This window comes from Ceratotherium simum, chromosome 32 (genome assembly GCF_057802395.1).
Source record: "Ceratotherium simum simum isolate JZ-2026a chromosome 32, ASM5780239v1, whole genome shotgun sequence".
NCBI classification, from domain to species: Eukaryota; Metazoa; Chordata; class Mammalia; order Perissodactyla; family Rhinocerotidae; genus Ceratotherium; species Ceratotherium simum.
In genome coordinates this window covers 21,013,765-21,040,914 of record NC_141931.1, presented here as the reverse complement: position 1 = coordinate 21,040,914, position 27,150 = coordinate 21,013,765, and the positions used below count along the sequence as shown (strand labels likewise).

Here is a 27,150-nt window from a genome sequence, read left to right as displayed (position 1 = left end):
GTGGGGACCCGTTCCTAAGCACGTGCGAAACATCTGTTAACAGCTGTATGTGGGTGTGCGGGCAGTCCTACTGAAGAGCAGAGCGGCTAGATCAACCACGGAGGGGCTTCCCCTTTGTTGCTACTAAAAAATATTGAATAGTGAGGGAGAAAAACACACCAGGATAAAATCCTGTGTAATATACACTGTTGTTTTAGCTTTGTCAAAGTACACATCTGATAAAGGAAAAGAAATTAGTTGCATCTCTGCAAGAGAAAAATGGACCTTGTAGATGAGTGACAGGGAGTGGGGAGCAGCTTGCAAAAAGCTGAACTACTGTATGTGTCTGAGGTATTAGTGTGGACTTTCTTTACTTTCTGATTCATTTGCTGCACTAAAGATTATTAGAGTTGGAAAATGCCTCTTAGTAACCTTGCCATCCATGCATCTAATAAATTTTAGGTATATGAATTGTGGCCAAAATGAAGAGAATTAAAATACCAACTGAAAAGCACACTTTCCCAGAGTACCTTCTCTGCAAATGACTAAAGATTATGAAACACAAATTTGATCAAAGAGCTTTAACCTTCTGCAAATAACTGATAAAATTCAAGAAGCCCAAAGAGCATATCAGAAGTTTCCAAATGAGGCTTCTTTTTCTGGGTGCATGGTTAGCATAATATTCTCCCTAACTGATGATTAACAGTTATTTTTAACGTAAACAAGTTTTTCTTACTTTGCTTCTGTGAATTAGGAAACACTGCCCAAGATTTAGGAAGAGTGTACAGAGCCAAAATTATATAGGACCATCTTTGCTCATGTTTTGAAGATTTTCCCACTAGCTCATTGGAATAGAAATGTCTTTCAAATCATTGAAGTGGTCTTAGTCTCCTTGTTCCTTAAATGGCCCAAGATTCGAATGAATTTCTAATAGGAGCCAACTTTGTGCTTTGTGAGCCTCGCCCACAGAAAACTCCCTCTTTTTCAACTTTGCTTCAGCAAGTTCTTGCATTTTGCATTTTAAAGGACCGTACAGAAAGGTATGTGAAGTTGTCCCTAGTTGTGTGTGTGACCTTAACCTAGGAAGGGAGGAACTACCGAAGAGAGAGAGGAGATAAGTTTTCATGTTTATGGGGTCAGGTTGACTGTGCTGAATGAGAGGAGACCGATCTTCACGCCTTGCCTAGATATTTATAATCCTGACAGGGTGTGCGGGGTGAGGGAAGGGTAAATTTCCATGCCATTTGAGTACATCTCACATGTAAGTGTTTGGTAGGTTCCTTGGGTTGCATGTCATCAAAATTCTTGATCTTTTGCCTTCTCTTTTGATAAAGAATCTGTCTTGCAGATGTACTGTGTTAAATCCCTCTCATTTCTGCCTTTACAGGAAGGAGAAGCAGATGTGGCAATGAAAGAATTCAAGACTGGTCCTATGCGCACAACAACTGAGTCCATTGACACGTATGTGAAGAAAGACTAGGGCTGTCACACAGACAGACTGGGCAGTCTTGTCACTTTCAGCTCGTTAATGGGAGGTCAGACATGGTGGGCTGAAAAGTCACTTCTTATTAATTTATGCGAGGACCTTTCAAGAATGTTTGGTTTGAATGCTATTTAACGTTGCAGCTGAAACTGGCAGAGAAAAAAAATAATGTTTGTGCCTTTGTAGGCTAACTAACCCTCACTACTCTGTTTAGAGGTGTTTCATCTCCATCAGATGAGAAGTGAAAACAAACTTGTTCTCAATCCAAAGACCCATGGTTCCTAATTTGTTAACCAGTGCTGTTTGACCTGGACCAGGCTGCCAAGCTTGATAAGTGGGATATTTCCATTTTCTCTGCCCTGTTTATTCCCGAGTACAAGCCAAGGTGACTAATGCTGGGGAATCTCCTATAACAATGACAGTTATTGCTCTGAGTCACTGGGTGTTGCTTGAAAGTGCCCAGGTGTCTTACCTGTGAAGTCTGGAGTTGACCTGTCCCGCGTAGATGTGAGGAAGCAGATGTCTTAAATGGTGGGGGACTTTGAGACTTTGAGGAGGAGATGGTAGACGAACGGGGCACCCGAGCCCCTTGCAGGTAACACTCACCCAGAATGGGCTGTTAGCTCATCCTCTGGAAGCGGGTTACTACTGTATGGTCTACTTAACAGAGACAGTCACCTGAACATTTCTCTAAGGACTTCTTCCGTCATAGGCTTTTAATGTCTTTTTTTCTGTACCTTGATAAATGTACTTATAAAACACGAAAATGGGTTGTTATTTTTTTTTCAATTATGTTTCCAAGCCTTTGTATAAGGGAGAAAATAAGTATTAGATGATATTCTTTCATCAAGCAGGGTGATTGGCATAAGTGCAAGTTATTCTCTTTTTTAGTTAGAAATTCCTCGGATTCCCCCTGAATTGCTTAATATCAAAAGATTCTCTTGGAAGTGGTGGGAAGGAGGAAGGCCCTGTTTGAAATTTCCAAGCCACTTCCTCCTCATTTATATCCACATACGAAGACCACTTCCTCTTTTAAGCCACACAGCTGTTTTTTAATAATAACAGCTTCTTTACTGTATTTGAAAATATCATAAGGAGTCAGAGGTTGATTTCTAGGTTTGGAGTTTGAACTTGGAGTTGGGGAACCGGGATTTATTAGGTATGTGAACTTGAGTAGATTACTGAAAGAGTAAACTTGAGTAGATTACTGAAAGAGTAGCTGCCATTAGCCATCAGCAGTGGAATGTTTAGAATCATCTGGAATGTTTAGTTATTGCAGCGGTGGTCATGGTTTTGTTTGTCCTTGAAATGCCTCTTGATTTAATCAGAGTTTGAAATTGAGCAGAATGTTTGACACATCCGCAGTGCCTTCATTTCTCTGCTCTGATTATTTGAAACCAAAAAGGAAAATGATATTCTTCTGTTAAGGATGTAATGGTTTCTGTCACACTGGAGAAAAGCCAGTGGTCCGCATGTCACCACAGGCAGCATGTGTGCTCGTGTGCTTCGTCTGACTGAGATGCTATTTGAGACAAGTTCTCTAGGAAAGCCAGGCACTGAAAAGCAGGGCTCCATCTGCTCCACTGTTTCTGTGGGTCTTGTGGTCTGGTGTCATGGGCACAGTGACGACTTGCAGGAAGTGAGTTCGTGCAGTGTAAAGTGAGCCTACCTGTTAGTCCCCACTCCTTCCCTGGAAAGCACGGAGTGTGGCCCTGAGGGTTGCAGGGCCAGCTGTGCTTGGTCAGTAAATGAGAATTAATTGGAGAATGTTCTGGAAAGCAGATCCTTTCAGTTGGTTCCACTTATACTGGGCTGCTCCATTCTTAGACTTGGATATTTTCATTTTCTGATGAAAACCTTTTAAGCTTTATGCTGTCTTGATGTAGGAGCAAATCTGCAGAAGGTACCAGGAATTACTTGGAGTTTGAGGAATTAACTGTGAGCCAGCTCATGCTTTGTCTGAGAGAAGGAAACCAGAAGGTGGAGAGACTTGAAATTGCACTGAGGGAAGCCAAAGAAAGGTATGAAATAGATGACTTGAAATATGCATATGTTGTCTTTTTAACAGCTTCATTGAGATGTAATTAAGATAGCATACAATCCATTCAAAGTGTACATTTCAGTGATTTTTAGAATAGTCACAGGGTTATGTAACCATTACCACACTATAATTTTAGAACATTTTTTCTCCCAAATAAGAAACCCAAAACCCATTAGCACTCATTCCCCCTTCCTCCCAGTACCTTCTTTCTCTATAGGTTTACCTATTCTGGACATTTCATATAAATTGAATCATATAATATGTGATCTTTTGTGATTGGCATCTTTTACTTAGTGTAATGTTTTCGAGGTTTATCCATGTTGTAGCATGTATCAGTTCTTCATTCCTTTTTGTTGCTGAGTAATATTCCATTGTATAACTAGATGTCTGTGACCTATTCATCAGATGCTGAACATTTGGGTTGTTCTCACTTTTTGCCTATTATGAATAATGCTTATTCTGAACATTCATGCACAATTTTTTGTGTGGACACATCTTTTTAATTCTCTGGGGTATATACTTAGGAATGGAATTCCTGGGTCATGTCATAACTATGTTTAATATTTTGAGGAACTACAAAACTGTTTTCCACAGTGGCTACACTATTTTACATTCTCACCAGCTTTGTATGAGGGTTCCATTTTCTCCACATCCTCACCAACCAACACTTGTTATTGTCTGTCTTTTCGATAATATCTAGTCTTGTGGATGTGAAGTGGTATTTCATTGTGATTTTTATTTTATTTCCTTAATGACTAATAATGTTGAGTGTCTTTTCATGTTATCTTCTTTGAAGAAATATCTACTCAAATCCTTTGCCCATTCAAAAAAATTGGGTTGTCTTTTATTATTGCATTATAAGAGTTCATTATATATTTTGGATGCAAGTCTTTTATGAGATATGTGACTTGCAAATATTTCCTCCCATCTATGGATTCTTTTTTTACTTCCTTGATGGTATCATTTGCAACACAATTTTTTTTTTTTTTGATGTAGTCCAATTTATCTATTTTTTTCTTTTGTCACTTGTGCTTTTGGTGTCGTATCTAAGAAACCATTGCCTAACCCAAGGTCACAAAGATTCACGTCTGTTTTCTCCTAAAAGTTTTATAGTTTTAGCTTTTACACTTAAGTCTTTGATCCATTTTGAGTTCATTTTTGTGTATGGTGTGAGGTAGGGGTCCAACTTCATTCTTTCGTATGTGGATATCCAGTTGTCCTGGCACCATTTGTTGAAAAGACTATACTTTCCCTCGCTAAATTGTCTTGGCACCGTTGTCGTAAATCAGTTGACTGTAAATATAAAGGTTAATTTCCTAACCCTCAATTTTATTCCATTGATCTATATGTTTATCCTTATGCCAGTACTGCACTGTCTTCATTGCTGTAGTTTTGTAGTCAATTTTGAAATAAGATGAGTAAGTCCTCCGACTTTGTTCTTGTTTTAAAAAATTGTTTTGGCTCTTCTGGGTCCCTTGTTTTTCTATGTGAATTTTAGGCTAAGCTTGTTAATTTCTGAAAAAAAGCCAGTTTGGATTTTGTTAGGGATTGCATTGAATCTGGAGATCAATTTTGGGAGCATTGCCATCTTAACAATATTAAGTCTTCTGATCCATGAACATGGGGTATCTTTCCATTTATTTAGGTCATCCTTAATTTCCTTCAGTGATGTTTTGTAGCTTTGAGCATACAGGTCTTGCACTTCTTTTTAAAAATTTATTCCTATATATTGTAGTCTTTTTGGTGCTGTTATACCTGAAATTGTTTTCTTAATTTCATTTTTGGATTATTCATTGCTAGTGTATAGAAATACAACTGATTTTTTGTAAATTGATCTTGTAGAATGCAACCTTATGAACTCATTTACTAGCACTAGTAGTTTTTTTTAGTGGATTCCTTAGGATTTTCTATATACAAGATAATGTCATCTGCAAATAGAGATAGTTTTGGTTTTTCCTTACTAACCAGGATACCCTTTCTTTTTCTTGCCTGATTGCTTTGGCTAGAACCTCCAGTATGATGTTAAATAAAAGTGGAGACAGCAGACATCCTTGTCTTGTTCTTAATCTTGGGGGAATGCTTTCAGTCTTTCACCGTGAGTGTGGTGTTAGCTGTAGGTTTTTCATAGATGCTTTTATCAGGTTGAGAAGCTCCCTTCTATTTCTAGTTTGTTGCACTTTTGATCATTAAAGGGTTTTGGATTTGTCAGATGCTTTTTATGTTTGTGGAGGTGATCGTATGGGTTTTTTAAACCTTTATTAATATGATGTATTACATTGTTTGATTTTCAGATATTAAACCAACCTTTCATTCTTGGATAAATCCCACTTGCTCATGGTGTTTAATCCTTTTTATATGTTGCTGGTTTGGATTGCTAGTGTTTTGTTAGGGATTTTTGCATGTGTATTCGTAAGGGATATTGGTCTGTAGTTTTCTTGTGATATCTTTGTCTGGTTTTAGTATAAGGGTAATACTGGCCTCATAGAATGTGATACACACACACACACACACACGCATACACACACACTTTGACATAAAATTTACCTACCTTATAGAATCGTGAAGTCAATGAATTTCTATTTGTGAATGCACTGTTTAGAAATGTGAAGTGCTAAACCATATAAGACATGGAGGAAGTTATGCAATAGTTTTAGGGTTCCAATGATTGCAACATTTAATCATGAATACATTATGACATAATTCTCTCAGACATTGTAAATGACTCATTAATCTTAAAACTATAGCACTATAAGAAGCACTTTCTAACTGAAGCAGTTTAACATTTTAACTATAGGAAGATTTGTTCTTAAAATCTGAAACATAAGTTATGTATACAGAATGGGGTTAACCTGGAAGACTCATCGGCTTTTGTCCAATGACTTATTTGATGGTCAGATCTTTTCAAAGGTGAAAAAGGCACAGTGGCTGTAAGTCCTAGGTTTTCACCACATGTCCTACTGCTGTCCCTTAGAAGAGTTTGGAGGTTGACTTCTAGGATACTAGGACCATGTATTCTAGTCGAGTAAAATATTTGTCCTGCCTTTTTGAAAAATCCAAAAACATAGCAACAATGCACAGATAAATAAATTAAAGGGTCCCTTTCTTAAGAGCATTAAATTTCTCCTTTGTGAGCCATCCTTTTCTCAGTGTTTAACAACTGGCAAGTCAGTGATTAGTTGTCAGGACTAATGTTCTCCATGTGGGCATCAGGATGATGACTTCCTCCTAGCTAAGGTAGGACTGATCCCTGAATAACCTCGTGTGAGTTACACACTGTATAGGATATGAGGAAAACACACTCCAAGAGCTAACCTTTTTCTCACATAAGTCAATCTTCAGCCATTTTCATGAATCATGAGAAATAGGGGTATAGACAGTCTAAAATTTATTCTGAAAAATTTTAGGTTATTTGTGGGGAGATGGGGTAGGAGATTTGTCTTTATTTCATTGTCTGCCAGGATTAATATTTCATGTAATTTGTGTTTTCTAAACCAACTTGAACTGACAGCCAGGAAGGAGAGGGAAAGTGTGGCCCAGGAAAATTGAGAGGGAGCAGGAAAAAGTCAGCCCAAGATGAAAATTTACCCTGAAAAATTAAGATAAGTTGTAATTCAAATGCAAGTCAAAACCCTGCGTCATATGTGAGTGGTGTGGTAAAGGCCTGTCCTTCAACTTTGCACCAATTGGCTCTTGACTCATTTATTTGCCTACCTGGAAACAGTGTCTGTGCACCAGTTAGGTTTGGCAATTTGCAACAGACACCAATGCTGTTTGTTTTATTTTTTATTATCACTAGGTTCTTTTTAAAAAATCAGTGTTGCATTCACATAGTTAAAAGAATCGGTTGTTCCACAGGCTTCTTACGGAAAAACAATAGTTCTTTGACCAACACCCCCATCTCCTTGTCCTGCTTCCCAGACAACCACTTTTGACGTATTTAGCTGGTTCTTTTGATATTCATCATAAATTGCTACTTAAATTTTTTTTTTTTTTTTTTAAACATAATCTATTGACCTCCCACTCTGAAGGCTGAGGATTTAACTGTCTTTCACTCCCATCATCGTCACCACACACATATGCATCTGGACCCTGCTTCCCCTCCCCTTCCCCACTCCAAAATTGATTATATTGAAATTTAGTTAGATCACTACTCAGTGTTTACATTATTTTGCAGGCACGTGTGCAAACATACACACACACAGAGTTCTCGGTTGAGCTATGCTCTATGCCTTGACCATTTTTCCTTTTTTTTTTTGGTGAGGAGATCAACCCTGTGCTAACATCTGCCAATCCTACTCTTTTTTTGCTGAGGAAGACTGGCCCTGGGCTAACATCCGTGCCCATCTTCCTCCACTTTATGTAGGACGCCGCCACAGAATGGCTTGCCAAGCAGTGTGTCGGTGCGCGCCTGGGATCTGAACTGGCAAACCCCGGGCCACCGCAGCAGAGCACGCACACTTAACCGCTTGCGCCACCAGGCCGGCCCCCATTTTTCCTTTTTTATACAAGTTTTTTTACCTCTATGCATAATTATGTTTTTTTTTGTTTTTTTTTTTTTTTGGTGAGGGAGATTGGCCCTGAGCTAACATCAGCTGCCAATCTTCCTCTTTTTGCTAGAGGAAGATTGTTGCTGAGCTGACATCTGTGCCAATCTTCCTCTATTTTTGTATGTGGGATGCTGCCACAGCACAGCTTGATGAGTGGTGTAGGTCTGCGCCCGGGATCCGAACCCGTGAACCCTGGGCTGCCGAAGCGGAGTGCACGAACTTAACCACTACGCCACTAGGCCAGCCCCCATAGTTATCTTTTTAAAATTTGCTTAGTTTCCCCATACACTTCCCCGTTGAGGAAATCTCTCAGTTCATTCAGTTGTGTGAGTAGTCTAATAGTATTCTCTTGAACACTTTCCTCCTGGAGTCTGGCCTGGTTGCTTTCTGGGTCCTGCTGGAATTCCTTCAGCTCTCCCTATGTTGGATCACCTGTTTCCTGAATCCAATGCATTTCTTACTCTTTAAAATTTTTTTTTCAACTAGAGCTCACCATATCTCCTCTAACTTATTAAGAAACAATCTATGGGGAGTATATTTTCTGAGATCTGCATATCTGAAGATCTCTCTGCCTTTATACTCAATGGACAGTGTGGCTAGATATAGAATTCTGTATTGGATATAATTTTCCCTCTGAATTTTGAAAGCATTACTTCACTGTATTCTAGCTTCTGGTGTTAACTGCTCAGAAATGCATTGCCATTCTGATTCTTAATCTTTCGGGATAAAACTTCTTTTGTTTTTCCCCTTCCCAAAGATTCTTTGCTTTGTCCCAAGTATTCTGCCATTTCACATGTGCTTTGGTGTGATCCTGATTTTCATCCATTTGTTCTGGACGCTCTGTGGGCTCTTTCATTCTGTAAACTCATGTCCTCCAGTTCTTGAAAAGTGATCCTGAATTAATTTTGGGATAATCTCCTACCCTCAATTTTCTCTGTTTTCTCTTTCTATTACTACTGTTATTTTGAATTGGACCTCCTAGACCAGGCCTCTAATTTTCTTAACTCTGTGTTCCTCTGTCCCATCTTTCTCTTTCTTTTTTTTTTTCTCCTTTCTGACAGATTTGATCAACTTTCATCTTCTCTTTTTTTGAGCAGCTGGGTCTTTTGAATGTTCCTGTTTTATAGTGTTCTACTTTTGTTTGATTATAGTATGTTTCCTTCTGTCTCTAAGGATATTAATGATAGTTTTTTTGAAGTTCCCCTCCCCACCCCAGGCATATTCTAATTTCAGTAAGTTGCTCTTTTCTGGTTTACTTTTATCTGTTTCATTTTAAGGTTTTCCTGAAGTGGCTGGCATTCTTGGCTATTTGATCAGACTTAAGAGGGGGAGTTAGAAGCTGAAGGAAGTGCTGTGTGCATGTGTAGGGTGGTCTGGCTGGGAGGTTTCCTTGGGGAAGCCCCAAATCAGGAACTTTAAATCTTTTCCCTTATCCTGATCAAGTTCTCCAGAGGAGACTCTTCCAGTCTCCTGCCTGTAGGGTACTTTACTAGATGGCAGCGTCCTTGAGATGAGTAGGAAAAGGAGGCCGAGGGTCTCAGTATTCTGTGTGTAAGTTCCCTCTTTTCAGTAGGAAACCCAAGCGCTCAACTCGGATTAACATCTCTGAGTCCAGAGACCCTTTATTTTACGATCTTCTAGTCCTTCTTAAACAGGCTCCACCCTTATCCCCATGTCAAGAGGCAGCTGGTGTCACCGATTTGTGAACCTGTTAGGTCCCACAGTGTGAAGTGGGTGACGTCTTGGTTCTCCTTACTGTTGGCTTCAGATCCAGCCTTCATGGGCTGCCGGTTCAGTTCCCACTCATACCTGTGCTTCCCAAATCTTCTTGCTATTACTTCGTCTCCCTTTCTCTTTGCTCTCATAGGTATGGCTTTTTAAAAGTCATTTTAGTGGGGCTCAGGGTGGGAGAAAAATTACGTGCTTATATTCAATCTGCCGTCTCTAACCATAGGTCTCCTTTTGTTTCGTTTGTATTGGGATAGCTTTCATGTGGTTATGATTCAGTGTAAGAATGATGCTACATTTTTGTTTTCAGGGACTTGTCAACGTCAATGGGTCCAAAAAGGAAAAGTCTTTCCTTCTCTGCTGAATCCTTATGAAGGGACACACACATTCATCTAACACACATGCTTGCACATGTGTACCCACACAAAAACACAGATTTTAAAAATATTTCTCTGTATTGCAGTTACAAGAACACAGGCAGTGTTTTTCAGTGTTCAAGATGAGTTATACTTATCTTTTTACCTCTGTATGTATTCATCTCTTAAATTGATTCTAGCCAATTTTAGGATGAAAAGCAAAAACCAAAGCTAATAAAGTGAATAAGAAGAGATTTTGAAAACCTGATTCTTTATCCAAATTTTGAACAATGTTCTTTTTAGTGCTTCTGCAGTTGTTATTCCTCTTGAAACCAAAGGGAAAGTAACTTTTCTACATTCTGCAATTTTTTAGAATTTCAGATTTTGAAAAGAAAGCCAATGATCGTTCTGAAATTGAGACCCAGACAGAGGAGAGCACAGAAACTGAGAAAGAAGAGGAGAAAAGCACAGAAACTGTGAGTAGTGAGATTCTAAGGCTGCTCTCACACCCCGTGGATGTGAGTAGTACAGAAGGTGATTCTTGTATTACGTTATTGGCTTTAGGACTATAGAAATAATTTTAGTGTTGAATATTTTTTATTTCTCTCCTATTTCCTTGTCTTGATTTGAATGTCATTCAGTGTAAATTGTAGTGAGATGTATTCCTATCCCAGAGATTCTAGGAAATCACTCCTCTATCTCTTCTTGACTGATTTCTTTCCCTAAATTCCTAAGTGAACAGGCCTACTACATGAAAAAGGAATTCTGTCCACTTGATAAGGAGATCCTTTGAGGATCTGACGCAGAAACTTGAGGCAGAATTGAAAATCTTGGTTCTATCTCACTACTGGTTGGAATAAAATAGAATGAAAAAGGTATGTGTTTATATAGTCAATGTTCTGTGGCAATTTAAAGATGTGCCTCGAGCCTGCACACATAGAGTCTTAAGTGTAGGGAAAGTTGATTTAGCTATGAAGTTGTAAGAGCCACAGTAGCCCACGCACAGGGCATTTACGTAAAATACTCACTTTAGCTAATTCATTTATTCAACAAATATATATTGAATGTCTACTGTATGCCGCGCTCTGGGCTGAGTCCCCTACTTTGAAGAGAATGGAGAGCATTTAGAAAACTGAGATGAAGAGACCACCCATGAGTAAGAGTACTATGTTGACTAAAATGAATTTGACAACCAATAATAGAGAAGTACTGAGACCTCCCAGGCACCGTAAAAACTCATTGACAGACATTCTAAAGCTGCCAGGGAAAAGGCTGCACAATGGAAAGAGATGAGTAAACTAGAGACATAAATTGGCAAGGGAATACGGGAGTGAGGTGTTAGCTGGATAGGGTTGTGCTTCGACACTGCTGTGGTCTGTGGTCTCTTGAACCATGGTCAGAGTTAATTTTAATTGTGATAAAGTCATTATCACAAGTGCATCCAAATCAATCTGGTAATACTCTGTAAGGAAACAGAGTTGTATCCAAAACGTTCCTTTTCATGCAAAATATTTGGGGCATTCATTGTCAAAAGTTTAATCAATTCATCAGTCAGTCTTAATTGAATAGTAACGGTTCACATTGTTTTGTCACCAAGAGGGTCATTTAATCTCTGATGCAAATCACGTATGTGTGGTTGGGATTTCTTGTATGACAGATTGGAAGTGAAGTGGAAACACTAAACCAACAAGTGACAACCCTGTTTAAGGAGCTTCAAGAGGCTCATACGAAACTCAGTGAAGCTGAGCTAATGAAGAAGAGACTTCAAGAAAAGTAAGAATGAGAGATGAATTTCATCCTTCAAAAAGTGTACATTTTTACAAAATATGTCACTATATAAAAACATAGTTTTGTTACTGTGTTACTGACTAAAAGAAAAATAGAAATCTAATTAAAATATGAATTCAAAAAAATACTAATGTTCAGGTTAATATGTAAACATAAAACACTTGTAATAATGTGAGGGAATGGGCCCAGAGGACTCTGGGGATTCAGCTCTTTGGGGGCATCTGTTAAGCATCCTAGCCTATATAAGGACCTGTAAAAAGCAGTGAGCCAGATTTCCTGTGACTTACCTGAGCTGACAACCTCGATATGAACAAACGTAAAAGAAAGCTGCAGAGAGCAAGAAGAACTTGAGTGAGATTTATTTAGGAAAAAAATTTTCATTTTCAGTCAATTCTGAAAGCTAATATATAAATTGAGAATTTTGCATTTCCTTGTTTCTCTTGATGTAAGAAGTTACCCAAAATTTAGGAAAGCTAAGTTGATGTTGGTCTTTTGGATTAGTTGGCAAAGATGTTTCCAGCACAGTATACAAGTGTGTTTCCTTGTGCAGTTACACTTACTAACGCTGGTACAGCATAGCAGCTGAAGCTGAGGTCTTTGGACACATAGACCTAGGTTGAAATATGGATCTACAACTTATTTGTGGTGTTACCTTGGGCAAGTTATTTATTTAACCTCTCTGAGCCTCAGTTTTATCATTTGTAAAATGTGTGTCATAATTCCTACTTCATAATGTTGTATTAAGTGAGATAATGTTTAACGTGCTTGGCATTAATGCTTTGCGCATAGCTGTCATTGGTTCATATTTGCTATTATTATATTGAAATTCTCTTTCTGATCTTTAAGAGGGCTAGGGCACTTCCTTTTCCCCTCTTGAATCTTTGTCAGAGTCATATTCTTTGTGCTTAACAGAACCCACAACTTTTAAAAATATTAAAGGTATCCATGGATCACTATATCAGAGCACCTTTAGCCAATTACTACTTTGGTCTGTGTCTAAATAACGAAAAATATATTTGCATGACTACTGAAAACAATTATTCCAAGTGGGCAGTAGCTGTGTGATCTTAGATCTGTACTTTTTTACAGTAAAGAAGCAAGGAGGATAAAATATTTTATTTTGTACTGTTAAATCCTTGAAAAATGCAATCCTAAAATTCTTTGTGTTTGCTGCATAATCTTGGGATTTGTTTAAAAGCCACTGAGAAATGAAGGAGCATTGTTTATCCTCATGAAATTTTGATCTTGCTTAGATGCCAGGCCCTTGAAAGGAAAAATTCTGCAACTCCGTCAGAATTGAGTGAAAAACAAGAGCTTGTTTATAATAACAAAAAGTTAGAGCTACAAGTGGAAAGCATGCGATCAGAAATCAAGATGGAGCAAGCCAAAACGGAAGATGAAAAGTGAGTGTGCCGTTGATGAAATGGCTACTTGCTAAAAGAAGATAGGGTAGCTCTTTCATACAGGTTGGAATTAGGATTTGAGAATAAATTTTAAAATTTTCTCTTTATTTGAAGGAGTACTAGGAGACTTTTCTGAGGAGATAAAATTTAAGTTTTGTTATAACAAAACTATGAATATTGGGCTGGCCCAGTGGCGTAGTGGTTAAGTTCACGTGCTCTGTTTTGGTGGCCCGGGGTTCGTGGGTTCGGATCCCGGGCGTGGACCTACGCACTGCTCATCAAGCCATGCTGTGGCGGCGTATATACACAGATATATTCTGTATCTTTTCTTACAAAAGATAGAGGAATATTGGTAACAGATGTTAGCTCAGGGCCAATCTTCCTCACCAAAAAAAAAAAAAAAATGAAAATCATTAGTAATCTATCTTGATTTTTTGAAAAAAATGTTTTCTTTGAGTGTAAGAAAATGCTATTAGGTGGTGGGATGATAAAGGTAGGAGAGCAGATTTTGCTACGTGAGTGTTCAAAATAAGGTTGGGAGGCAAGACTGTATGTTTCTATCGTATTTTCCCCAAGATTCCATTTTTTAATTTTTTTTTAAATAGGTCCAAATTAGCCTGTCTACAGTTGACACACAACAGGCTTCTTCAGGAGTACAATAATGCGTTGAAAACAATTGAGGAACTAAAAAGGAAAGAGGTACTCATAGAAAAAAAAAAATTGCTTTTATAGTCTAGTAATGAATGGAGACTACTGAACATTTCATATGTAAAGTAGTTGCGTTAATCCTTAACCAAATCGGGTTTCAAAGGTTGTTTTTCAGTTTATAATTGATTTCTTGTGTCTAAGTGTTTATAACTTCTGATGTTCCACGTTATGTATAATGTGCTTTGTGTACAAAGAGGGTGCTAATGTCCTACAGTCAGGGAGTAAGCTTTTAGCATTTCTAAGGGTGAGTGGATTTGCAGGGGAGCTATTACAGACTAGCTTGCCTGCTGTCAGTGAACTTGAGACCCTGGACTTACTGGGCTGCAACTTGAATTAGTAATAATGCCCAGCATGGTATGATAATTTAAACACCATGGATGGATATGTGAAGGGATGGATGTGTTAATTAACCTCATGGGGAATCTTTTCAATCATCACGTTGTACACTTTAAATATCTGACAGTTTTGTCAATTTTACCTCAAGAGACCTGCAATAAATAAATAAAGACCATGGAAGCTTCAAATTAGAAAGGGTCTTTGAGTCAATATCCTCATAAATACACTTTTTGCTTTTCATTTTTTTTAATAGAATATTGTTCCTCTCTAGGACCTAGTAAATTTTAATTTAAATATGATTCTTCTTTTTCCACTGACTTCACAAAGAGTAATGTCAGTGGAAGAGTAGCAGTATCAGCAAGTTACAACCTCACTGAGATTGGAGTTTGTTATCATTTCCCTTATTTTAGTGTTTTCTTTTTTGTAATTATTGCTTTAAATTAGGAAATTATTATTTGCAAGCCGTAAGTTAAATGAATACAACTTTTTGAGTAAGTTATCATTGCTAATTAACAGAACAGTTTAGAACCAATCATTTAAAGAAAATAAACCTTCACTAATATTTTACTAAAATAGGTTGAATTATTTCAAAACCTTTTCTCAAATAAACTTGTCTATTTCAGTCAGAAAAAGTGGATAAGATGGTGCTGCTGGAACTAAATGAAAAACTGGAACTAGCAGAAAAGGCCCTGGCTTCCAAGCAGCTTCAAATGGATGAGATGAAGCAGACCATCGCCAAGCAGGAGGAGGACCTGGAAACCATGACTATTCTCAGGGCCCAGGTACGCTGCATGCTGAAACAGGAGCTGAGTGAGGCCAACCCTGATTACATGCTCAAATGGGAACGTGATGGTGTTTAAAATATAGTTTATGATTTTTTATTATTTCCAGCAGTATATTTTTTAAAAAACTTCGTTCTTGAAGTATATCACAGGTGGGAAGTGCACCAAATTTTCAAGCGTATAGCTCAATGACTGTACCCATTCTACAGTTGATAGATAGTAGGATTATTTCCAGTTTGGGGTGTTATGATTAATGTTGTTCGGACATTCTTGTGCATCTCTCTCTGTTCACCTGTGCATTCATTTCTTTTGGGTGCACACCTTGGAGGAGAGTTGCTGGTTCGTAGAATGTGCATGTTACGCACTTACTAGATAACGCCAAATAGTTTTCCAAAGCAGTTGTACCAGTTTTCACTCCCATCAACAGAGTTCCCCTTGCTCTCCATCCTCACCTATTTGTGTTATCGGTATTTTTACTCTCATCTTTAACCATCCTGGTGGGTGTATAATGGTGTCTCACTTAATTTGCATTTCTCTGATGGCTAGTGAGATTGAGTGCTTTTTCAAATGTTTACTGGACTTTTAGGTATCCCTTTTGTGAAGTGCTGATCAGGTCTCTGCCCATTTTTCTTCTGGTTTGCTGGTTTTTTTTTTAATTTTATGGGAGTTCCTTATGTACTCCAGTACAAGCCCTTGCCTGTTATATTTGTTGCAAGTTTCTTCACTCTGTGATTTGCCTTTTCACTCTCATGAAAGTGTCTTTTGATGAACAAAAGTTCTTAATTTTAATATAGTCCAATTTGTCAGTCTTTTCATTTATGATTAGTACTTTTTGTGTCCTGTTTAAAAAACTCTTAGTACCTGAAGGCCATGAAGATATTCTCCTATGTTATCTCCTAAAAGTTTTATTGTTTTGCCTTTTGCATTAAGATCTAGAAACCATCTGGAACTAGCTTTTCTATATGGAGTGAGATAAGGGTAAAAATTCATATTTTTTTCCTGTATGAATATCCTGTTGACTTGGCACCATCTATTAAAAAGCCATCTTTTCTTATGTACTCTGCTGCCCTTTGTCATATCTGGTGTCCATTTACCCCTGGGTCTATTTCTGGACTCAGTACTGTACTGTTCCTTTGGGCTATGTATCCTTGCTCTGGTACCATCCTGTCTTAACTTAATATAAAGCGTCAAAAGTTGTGATATCTGGTAGAGTAAGTCTTCCTACTCCATTGATATTCTTAAGAGGACCTTAGATTTTCCTTCCCTTTTTCATTTTCATATAAATTTTAGAGTCTGCTTGATATTTTCCACACACACAGAAAACCTACTGTGGTTTTGATTGGAATTATATTAAATGTATATAAATCAATTTGGGGAAAATTGACATCTTTACAACATTGACTCTTCCAATCCATGAACATGGCTTATTTTCTTTAATTCTTATCAGTAATATTTTTAATCTTCTCAGTAAATATTTTACTCATCTTTTATTAGATTATTCCTAGATAATTTTTATTTTTATGATACTATTGTAAATAACATCTTTTTAAAAACTTCATTTTCTAACAATTGCTGTTATGTAGAAATACAATTGATTTTTGTATATTGACTTTGTATGCAGTAAACTTGCTCAACTCATATTAATTCTGACAGTAGTTCTGAATATTCTTTTGGACTTTGTACATTAATAATCATATCATTTATTTATTTTTTTTTTTTTAAAGATTTATTTATTTATTTTCACCCCAAAGCCCCAGTAGATAGTTGTATGTCATAGTTGCACAGCTTTCTAGTTGCCGTATGTGGGACGCGGCCTCAGCGTAGCCAGAGAAGCGGTGCGTCGGTGTGCGCCCGGGATCCGAACCCGGGCCGCCAGCATCAGAGAGCACGCACTTAACCAGTAAGCCACAGGGCCGGCCCCTCATATCATTTAAATAATGACAGTTTAGGGGTCAGCTCGGTGGCATAGTGGTTAAGTTCATGTGCTCCGCTTCAGCGGTCCAGGGTTTGCAGGTTCAGATCCCAGGTGCGGACCTACCCACTGCTTATCAAGCCATGCTGTGGCAGGCGTCCCACATATAAAGTAGAGGAAGATGGACACAAATGTCAGGCGAGGGCCAATCTTCCTCAGCAAAAAGAAAAGGATTGGCAACAGATGTTAGCTCAGGGGTGATCTTCCTCACCAAAAAAAAATAATAACAGTTTTTTTCCTTTCCACTTCTTTCTGTTATTTCTTTTTCTTGCTTTATTGCACTGGCTGGGACCCCAGTACAATGTTGTGTAACAATGGAGATAGCAGGCAGCCTTGCCTTGCTCCCAGTCTCAGAGGCAATGCTTTCAACATTTCACTGTTAAGTGTGTGGTGTTTGCTATAGCTTTTTGTAGATATCACTTACCAGATTAAGGAAATTCCCTTCTCTTCCTTGTTTGCCAAAAATTTTTATTTTGAGTGGATGTTGAATTTTATTTAGGAAATGTTTTTTCTTCATATAATGATATAATTAGATAATTATATGCCTTTTGCCTTTAATTTGTTAATGTGAATCACATTGATTTTTAAAATATCAAACTTTGCATTTCTTGAATTATCCTCTGTTTATGTTGCTGGATTTGGTTTGCTCCTATTTTGCTTAGGATTTTTGTATCTATATTCTTGAGTAAGATTAGCCTAGAATTTTCCTTTTGCTAATGTCCTGGTCACGTTTTGATATCAGAGTTTTACTGGCCTCATAAAAACCAGTGGAGACAGATTTCTTTTACCGTTCTCTGGAAGAATTTATGTATGATTGGCTTGTTGTGAGTGTTTTGGCCCACTCTTGATCCTGGAGGGTGGAGTACTTGGAGGAGAGTTTATTAGTGAGAATACATCCTGCCTGTGAGGTAAAATCACAAAAAAGGTGGGAAATCCTTTTTCCTTTGTTTTTCTTTTGTGTGCTTAATTAAAAATGAGATCACACTATTCGTTTTATACTACAACTTTTTCACTCATATCTTGGACATCTCTCCATGTTATCGCTCACGCCATATGTTACTTTTTTAACAGTTGCATAGCGTTTCAAAATGTGCATTACCGTGATAGACTTAACCTCTATTAATAGACATGGAGGTTGTACCAGTATTTTTGCTAGTATCAACGACAATAAATTGCACATTCTTGTATATATGTCTCTGTGCACTTGTGGAATCTATAGTAGGATACAGAAATGGAATAGTTGGGTCATTGGGTATGCCTGTTTTTAAGTTAAATATTACCAAGTTGTCTTCTAAAAAGGCATACCCAAAATTATTCTCTCACCAAAAGATGAGAGCTCCTATTTCGCCACATCCTTGAATCATTCTTTTAAATGTTTGCCAATCTGATAAAGATAAACAGAGTATTTTAATATAACAATGGCAACAATTTATTATTCCCTACATACATATGCATTACGAGCTGCCAAGCGTGGCTGTGACCCAGTGAAATATGGAAGTGGTTGACTGGACATATGGCTTTAGTTTTATTTCTGCAGGAATAGACCCTCAGCCTGAGCTGTTTATAGCATCTCCTTTGTTTGGGTACCTCATGATACTGTAGTCATGGACTTTTGCCATATTCTCTACACAGACATTTGTTTTGTTTTGATACATACTCTTGTTAAGTCATTCAGCAACTCTATTTTTTTTTTGAGGAAGATGGGCCTTGAGCTATCTGCCAATCCTCCTCTTTTTTTTTTTGCTGAGGAAGACTGGCCCTGGGCTAACATCCATGCCCATCTTCCTCCACTTCATATGGGACGCCACCACAGCATGGCCTGACAAGCGGTGTGTCGGTGCACGCCCGGGATCCGAACTGGTGAAGCCCGGGCCGCCGCACTGGAGCGCGCACACTTAACCGCTTGCGCCACCGGGCCGGCCCCCAGCAACTCTTTTTTGAACACCTATAAATGCCAGACACTGCTCCTACTGGTGGGGATATAGGAATGGATAAAACAAAGATCGAGTTCTTACTGGCTCCAAGCTAATAAGTGAGACAAGTGAGACTAACTCAAATTTAGGTCTGACTCAGAAAAGCCCACGATCCTTCAGTGATACCATAAAATGCTGGATCATTCACAGATGGCAGGAAATCCCTTAAAATGATCTCTTTATCACGTACTTTTTTTGTGTAACTACAATTGTGATAGAATATTTAAATTTTTATTAATTTTACTCTTAAAAGTATTGGATAAAAATTTGTATCCTGGAACCACTAAAGTTGAAAAGAAAAGCCTAATTTTAAATATAGAAACTTAAAAACTGGTATTATAATAATGCTCAGTTCACTATTAAGTAATTCGTTTTTACTTTATAATTTTATAACAATGAAGAAATTGCTATATGGCGTAATATTTATCTGTTCATATTTCTATGTAACAAAATACCCTCCAAACTTAGCAGCTAAAACAACCACAAGCAGTTGTTACCTCATACAGTTTCTGTGGGTCAGGATGCCAGGAGCAGGGGCTGGCCGAGTGGCGTAGTGGTTAAGTGCGCGCTCTGCTGCTGGCGGCCCGGGTTCGGATCCCGGGCACGCACCGATGCACCGCTTGTCAGGCCATGCTGTGGCAGGGTCCCACATGAAGTGGAGGAAGGTGGGCACGGATGTTAGCTCAGGGCCAGTTTTCCTCAGCAAAAAGAGGAGGGTTGGCATGGATGTTAGCTCAGGGCTGATCTTCCTCACGAAAAAAAAAAAAAGAATCCAGGGGCAGCTTAGCAGGGTGACTCTGGCCTAGGGTCTCTCATGAGGCTGCACTCAAGGTGGACTGGAAGATGCATTTCCAGGATGGCTCTCACGTGGCTGTGGGTGGGAGGCCTTAGTTCTCATCATGTAGACCTCTCCATAGGGCTACTAGAGCACTCGCATGATATGGCACCTGGCTTCCCCTGGAGTAAGTGATCCAAGAGAGAGCAAGACGGAAGCTGTAGGGTCTTTTGTGACTTAGTCTCAGAAGCCACACCCCATCACTTTGGCAATATCCAGTGGTTACATGGATTGGCCCTATTCATTGTGGGAGGGGACCATACACATGTGGGAGGGTATTCATGTGGGAGGTGAAAGTACTCAGTGTGGAAGGTGAGGATCACTGGAGCCATCTTGGAGGCTGGCTACCACCACTATGGAAAGTGGCATGGTATATAGAAGAGTCCATGGTATATGGACTTCAGTCTGGGGTCAAATGCTGGTTTGACCACTTAACTCATTTCCCCCAAGATTAAGAGCTATTAAACTTGTAAATGTAAAATGAGCATAGAATTCTACATTCCCAGGATTCTTGATAGGGTGAAATAAGATAGTCAATATAGGCACCTAACGTAGGACCTCACGCATGTTTAGAATTCAAGAAATTGCATCTATTTATTATTATTTTTTTAAATTTATCTTAAGGCCACCCTTCATAAATATACCTGACAGAGTAAATAAACTGTTTACTATATTAAGCTAATCCTGAATATTATGTTTAAAAAAAGAGATGAGAGAATTTTCCTGAATTAATGGTACATACAGTATTTAAACCACCTATATCAGTGTGGTTGCTGGGTTCTAACTGTTTAAAGCACACACAACTTGTAAGTTCTATTTGGAAGTAGTTGGAAAGTCATCGTCATTACGCTGGTTTCTAGCAGGAATGTGTCCCTGTTCTTTACCAGGTATGTCACAGACTGCAGCACTATCTCTTCACCTCATCGACAGGTGAGCTGTAGAGAATGCACATTCGTCTAGGTAGTAACTTCTGTCTGTTTTTTCCTCTGACAGATGGAGGTTTACTGTTCTGACTTTCATGCTGAAAGAGCAGCGAGAGAGAAGATTCATGAAGAAAAGGAGCAGTTGGCATTGCAGCTGGCACTTCTGCTGAAAGAGAATAATGATTTTGAAGATGGAGGCAGGTGAGGTGAGGGGAGGACTTAGAGCACATATCAGCATGGGCTGTCGGAGAGGTGACCCGCCAAAGGTGTTTGCTAATTTGAGCTATAAGAATTGCTCTGAGGGGCTGGCCCCACGGTGTAGTGGTTCAGTCTGGCTCTGCTTGGGCAGCCCAGGTTTGTGAGTTTGGATCCTGGGAGAAGACGTACACCACTTGTCAAGCCATGCTGTGGAGGCGTCCCACATACAAAATAGAGGAAGATGAGCACAGATGTTAGCTCAGGGCTAATCTTCCTCAAGCAAAAAAGAGGAAGATTGGCAACAGATGTTAGCTTAGGGCCAATCTTCCTCACCAAAAAAAAAAAAAAAATCGTTTTGAGTACACTTCATTTGATTGTGTTCCTAACACTTAGTTTGACTTATAGCAAGGCTTGGCAGTGTCTTGTGAAAACTTGATTGAGCTCTGTGCTTTTAGATAAGCTGTAAAAACATGATATTATGTATTCTGAAGTCACATCCTGCTATTGGCATGGATGAAATATTCCTGACACTTTAAATAATTCTGGAATTTGTTTTAAAAGAAAATATTGCTAAAATTACTTCTCTTTTTAAATTTTCATTTTGAGAAAAATTTGAAATATAGAGAAACAGAAGTAGAAAAATACAGAGAATAAAATAACACAAACCAATATGTACTCCATCCAGGACTGACAGTTACTACCATTTCTTTTATTTGTTTCAAGTATATTTTTATTAAAAGAAAAAAGGAGTTATAGATGAAGTTGAAATCTCCTTTGTTCTGCATCCCTCATTATATTCCTCTCTTCCCTTCCTCATACTGCCTGCAATTTGGTGGGTAGCATCCCCATGCATTTTATACTTTTACATATAAACACATCTACATAATATCTTAAAATGAGATAATATTAATTTTTCTGTGCTTAAGTTACAAAGTGATCACTATAGGTATCGTTCTGCAACTTGCTTTGCATAACATTGTGATTTTGAACTCTGTATATATGCAGATTTAATTCTGTTTAATTGCTCTGTAGTGTCTTCTTGTAGAAATATGTATGTCTTGTTTTAGAATAAAAAAGTACTTTTTTCTAATCCATTCCCCTATCAATTGACAGTTTGGTTATTTCCTAACTAATTTGTTTTTAATCTTACTACTTTTGCTACACTGTGTCCTAGTGCCAATAATATTTAAAACTCAAATTAGTCTGAAGTTCTGGTTTTTATGAACCTCGGCATTATAGTTCAGCTCCTTTTTTCTCATACTTCTGTTGAATGTCTGCTGAATGTTGTGATACTTCAGGGTTTTAGAACATCACATATGGTGTTGCTTTTAATCCCAGTAGGCAGTCCTTGATGGAAATGCAGAGCCGTCATGGGGCAAGAACAAGTGACTCCGACCAGCAGGCTTACCTTGTTCAAAGAGGTGAGTCCCCTGTGATTCTGGGTTTTCAGGGTTCCAGGGGATAACTGTCCTATGAAGAAGATGCTTGAAGAAAAATTCCACTACATTCTGTGCAATGGGTTCCAAATCAAGCTACCACAAATATCGCCCCCATCAGTTTTATTTTGACGATACCCCTGTCTCCATCCATTACCTGCTGACTCCAGACCAGACTCTTCACGCTGGCAGTTGAGGCCTGGCACAGCCAAACTTTTAAGTCTTCTCTCACTCTATTCCCATACAGATATTAGCCAACTGAATCACTCCCTGTTCCTTGAACTTGTCCTAAGCTTGTATACCTGCATGTACTTCCTTATGGGATGTCCTTCACGGAGATGCCCTTCCCACACTCACATCCCTGTCTTCCTCCAGTCTCTTTACAGTCTCTTACCCCATCTTTAAAACCCACTGCAAATACCGTCTCCATGAATCCAACACAATGGGACCCTCCCTCTTGAATTTCCAAAGTACTTTATTCCTGTTTTAGTACTTATCTGCTATTTTATATTATAATTATTTATGTGTCATAAATATGCATTTAAGTACCCTATTAAATAAGCTGTTTTGGAGCTTATATCTCTACCCACTACCTGGTGTTTTGCATATAATAATGTTACCGTTTATTGAGAGTTTACTATGCGTGGGTACTGCACTGATCACTTCATACACATTATTTCCTGTGATCTTCACAAAATTCCATGAGGTATATATTATCACCATCTTCTGGAAGACAAGGTTAAGTAACCCAGCATCACAAAGCTACTTAGGGGCAGAATTGGACATGGAACCCAAGGTTATCTGACTCTTCACTACTACACGGTACTGCCTGTAATAGATTGTCATTTAATTATGTATGAAATCTAGATTTTAATTCCCTGAGTGAAATTGGTCATGACACTTATTAAAAGTATGATGCTCTGTCTATTACATGGTTTTAACACACCAGTAATCATGTTCTGTAATTTATAGTAAATCACTGGCTTATAGTACATCACTGAAAGGGAAATATTATCCTTGAGTCTAGATATGAAAAAAAAAATTCAAAGGATCAAGGACTGATATAGCTAGATGAAAAGTTAATAGTAATGCCACTAAGAGGAATCTGGGTTTAGGATGCCATCCTAAATTTCACATAAAACTGGTTCTTTAACTTTTTTTTAGTGCTGGACCAGTCTAAGTCCCTTCCATGTCCCAAGTGACTATTGAAACGGAACTACGTCACAATGTTCTCTGCAGCAAGGAAGCAATGTCAGTGTGTATAATTAACTGTTAAATCTTGGGGAAAGTTCCCTGAGTATCCCTTTGACTCTCATCTCTTCCCAGCCCCCCACCAAAGTTCTTTTACAGGAAAAAATAGGTTAAAGTAAATATTAGTGGTAGTAATTCAGGTTAAAAATAAAGATAGTATTCGTGAGCACATGCAGAAGGAGCAGCATGTAGACTGACATACATATTAGCCTCAGGCATTTTTTAGTATCAGCAGGTAAAACTTATGTTCTTCTCTAAAAGCTGCGTCTACCCACTTGAGGTATTTTCTCTAACCCGATTTTAAATATCCTAGGAACACCCATATACCTCATATCTAGAAGTACCTACAAGATTGTGTTGGGTCGAAAAGGACCACGTCTTGCGCCTGGGTTTCTTAGGGGAAGATTTTCCTTTGTCCTAACTATATAAGGCAAATCCCTTTTTACATTAAAAAAGGAACTCGCTCTTTGAATTACATTTGCAATCTAAAAATCATTACAAAGTGCAGATTTGTTTATAATTATCCTAATAAGCTTCTTTGTCTTTTAAAACACAATATTCCTAACAGAGACTGTCTTAAGATTTTTCTTGTGGTTTCTTAACAAAGCTGCCTTAAACATTAGGCTCTCTCAATAAATTTCATTATCGTTGTCATCAGCAGCCATCTAAGCATCTACTCTGGTCTAGGACACTCGGCTGAGCACGAGGGAACAAAGGGGCATAGGACATGGTCAGATCCATGAGGGCTTATGGTCTAGTTGGAGAGACAGGATGTGCACATAAAAAAATGAATTCATGATACAAGATAACGAGTAAGTAATAGAGTAACAGTGCCGAAGATAAGAGGAAAAGGTGATCACTAAGGGCTAGGGAGTTGAGAAAGGCCTTGAAGAGATGTGACTTTAAGCTTGGCCTTGAGCTAGGATTTAGGTAAGTATGGTGTAAAAATAACCAGGCAAAGGCAGAAATGAGTGGGATGTGTTAATAATGAAAGCTGACTACGCTTATTTATAATGCAGAGCCAGGAGGCAGAGGGGACCCACAGGCCCACTGATAACAACAGCCCAACTCTGAGTCTTGAAACATAGACTAGGACAAAAATAAAGGCACAAATGGAGGCAATAATGTTTAAAATGAAGAATTAATAGTCCCTGATACGTGACTGGTTGTCATCTAGATTCTAGCAGGTTTGGCAAACTGTAGCCCACAGGCCAAATCTGACCTGTCACCTATTTATAAATAAAGTTTTATTGGAACATAGCCATGCCCTTTTGTCGACATACCGTGTACGGCTGCATTCATGCTACAATGGCAGAGTTGAGTACTTGTGAGAGAAATGATATGATCTGCAAAACCAAAAATATTTACTCTCTGGCCCCTTCACAGAAAAAGTTTATTGACCCCTGATCTAGAACAATGAGACCAGTGGAAAGTCCCCTGTTTCAGAAATCATGCCTTGTGATCAATATTTCTATTCAAAAGTGCTTCTCAAGTTTGCTGAACACAGACTATCTTACATGTTATTCAATTGAAATAATATGCTCAGAAGCAAATAACCATTGTTAAAGGTTACCTCCACTATCATCCTCTAAAAACAAACATTTTGGGGGCTAAATGAAAGTCTAGAGACCTGTGCTGAGACTTCAGAAATCAAAATCGTTTGATTTTAGAAATCGAAATGGTTTGCATTGGTCCAGAAGGTCAGACCAAGGGGATGCCCCAGGTGCGAGAAGTCCTTTCCAGCATTGATCACAGTTTGCGCACGTGGGACCTGCCTGGAGTCAAGGCTTATTTTGAGCATTCTTGAATTTAGACTTGAACCTCGTCCAACTCCAAAATTGGGGCAAGTGATAGGTCTCATTCTTCGATTCTTTCTCCTCACTTCCTTTGCCTGGATAACTCTTATTCATTCTCAAGGCTCCTCTCAAGAGGAATAGGTCTTTTCCAGGGAGCCTGTCTGCATGGAGCAGTCTGAGCCATGTGCCTTTCTCTATCTTCCCACTAAAACCCCTTGCATGTGACACAGCCGTGGCACTTGCCTCACATGCTGCCACCGTCACTTTTCTTGCCTGATGTCCCCACCACGTCTGTATCCCTCTTTTCCATGTCGCAGGGTGCTCAAAATTGTCTGCTGAGCGAATGTTAATTACTTTCTCTGCTTCTGAGAAGATCCACACTGTTCTAGGATACCTTCCCGTGCTCTGCTCTTTGTTTTCTCCATATTCTCTCCTTTTCTTTAGCTTATATCCTCATCTATCTCTTTTCTTCTCTCAAATATTCTAGCTTTTACTAGGATGTGTATTGTGTTATACCTAGAACTGAAACCACGCATTTTCACATCCTAGGACCTGTAGTAGAGCTTAAATCCTAAAATAATAGGGAAGCAGGTACTGTTTTTGGAGATTTTCTTTGTATGCATAGTGACTGCTTCAGTTAAAGACCAAAAAACCTGTATTCACTTGCCACTGTGTATTGATTACAAAGTTTGATGTTAAAATTAACCATCTATTATTAAACCAAAAAAACTGCTTGCAACATGGAAGGAATGGAATGACATTTCATTTACTGCTTATTCCCAGGAGCTGAGGATAGAAACTGGCGGCAAGAGCAACAACAGAATATTCCAATGCATTCTTGCCCCAAATGTGGAGAAGTTCTGCCCGACATAGATACCTTACAGATTCATGTTATGGACTGCATCATTTAAGTGTTGACGTTCACTTCCCCCAACTGTTGGTAAATGTCAGATTTTTTCCTCCAAGAGTTGTACTTTGGTGTTATTTGTTTTCACTCAAATATTTTGGCTCATTGTTTGTTTTAGGAGAAAGAAGATGGTTATGTTCTAAATGGGACATGTTCTGTGGATTTCTATAAACTTACAAAATAGAATCCTTAACATCCCACTCTCTTGATCATGAATTCATTTTTTTTTTTAATGTTCAGTTTATGTGAGCACTGAACTGTTCATGCAGTTAATGAGTGTGTGACATCATGAGACAGAGTAAATGTAGTTAGATGGAAGAAGCCTCACTGACAGATTTTAGGAACTTTTTAAGGAGGCAGGAAAAATGAAGTGGTCACAGATTTAATCAAGTAAAATGTCTTTGAAATTTAAAATAAATTATATTGTTATTTTTCTTCCTCCATTTAAGACAAATCTATTTGGGGTTGTGTATATACGTGTATGTTGTAGTTTTATTGCAGCCACAGTAATTGCACCAAAGTTATGATATGGCTTTTTCCATATAAGCACTGTGAGCTTGTACTTGATCATCAGGACAAGTGAAAAAATACTGGCATACATGAAGTAGATACATTGGGTTAACTGGATTTCATATAACCATTCACAGTGTAAAGAAGTTATCTTTCTTCTTTCGTTGTGCTGCAGGTGTATGAGCTTGTACAGTAGAT

General features: G+C 38.4%; 1 protein-coding gene across 2 annotated transcripts in view; it reads left to right on the top strand.

Annotated features, from left to right (window-relative positions):
• The window catches only part of OPTN (optineurin), a 36,266-nt gene extending 9,381 nt beyond the window's left edge, over positions 1-26,885 (top strand). The window contains exons 5-14 of one of the 2 annotated variants that reach the window (XM_014783664.2): positions 1,367-1,440; positions 3,349-3,483; positions 10,508-10,610; positions 11,792-11,907; positions 13,176-13,325; positions 13,931-14,024; positions 14,993-15,151; positions 20,925-21,055; positions 22,394-22,473; positions 26,319-26,885. In XM_014783664.2, the coding sequence (XP_014639150.1) occupies positions 1,367-1,440; positions 3,349-3,483; positions 10,508-10,610; positions 11,792-11,907; positions 13,176-13,325; positions 13,931-14,024; positions 14,993-15,151; positions 20,925-21,055; positions 22,394-22,473; positions 26,319-26,446 (1,170 nt within the window). In that variant the 3' untranslated portion in view covers positions 26,447-26,885. Of the gene's footprint in view, positions 1-1,366; positions 1,441-3,348; positions 3,484-10,507; positions 10,611-11,791; positions 11,908-13,175; positions 13,326-13,930; positions 14,025-14,992; positions 15,152-20,924; positions 21,056-22,390; positions 22,474-26,318 lie in introns of both variants that reach the window. The other variant, XM_014783662.2, reaches the window with a different exon arrangement.
• Positions 26,886-27,150: the final 265 nt, after the last annotated feature.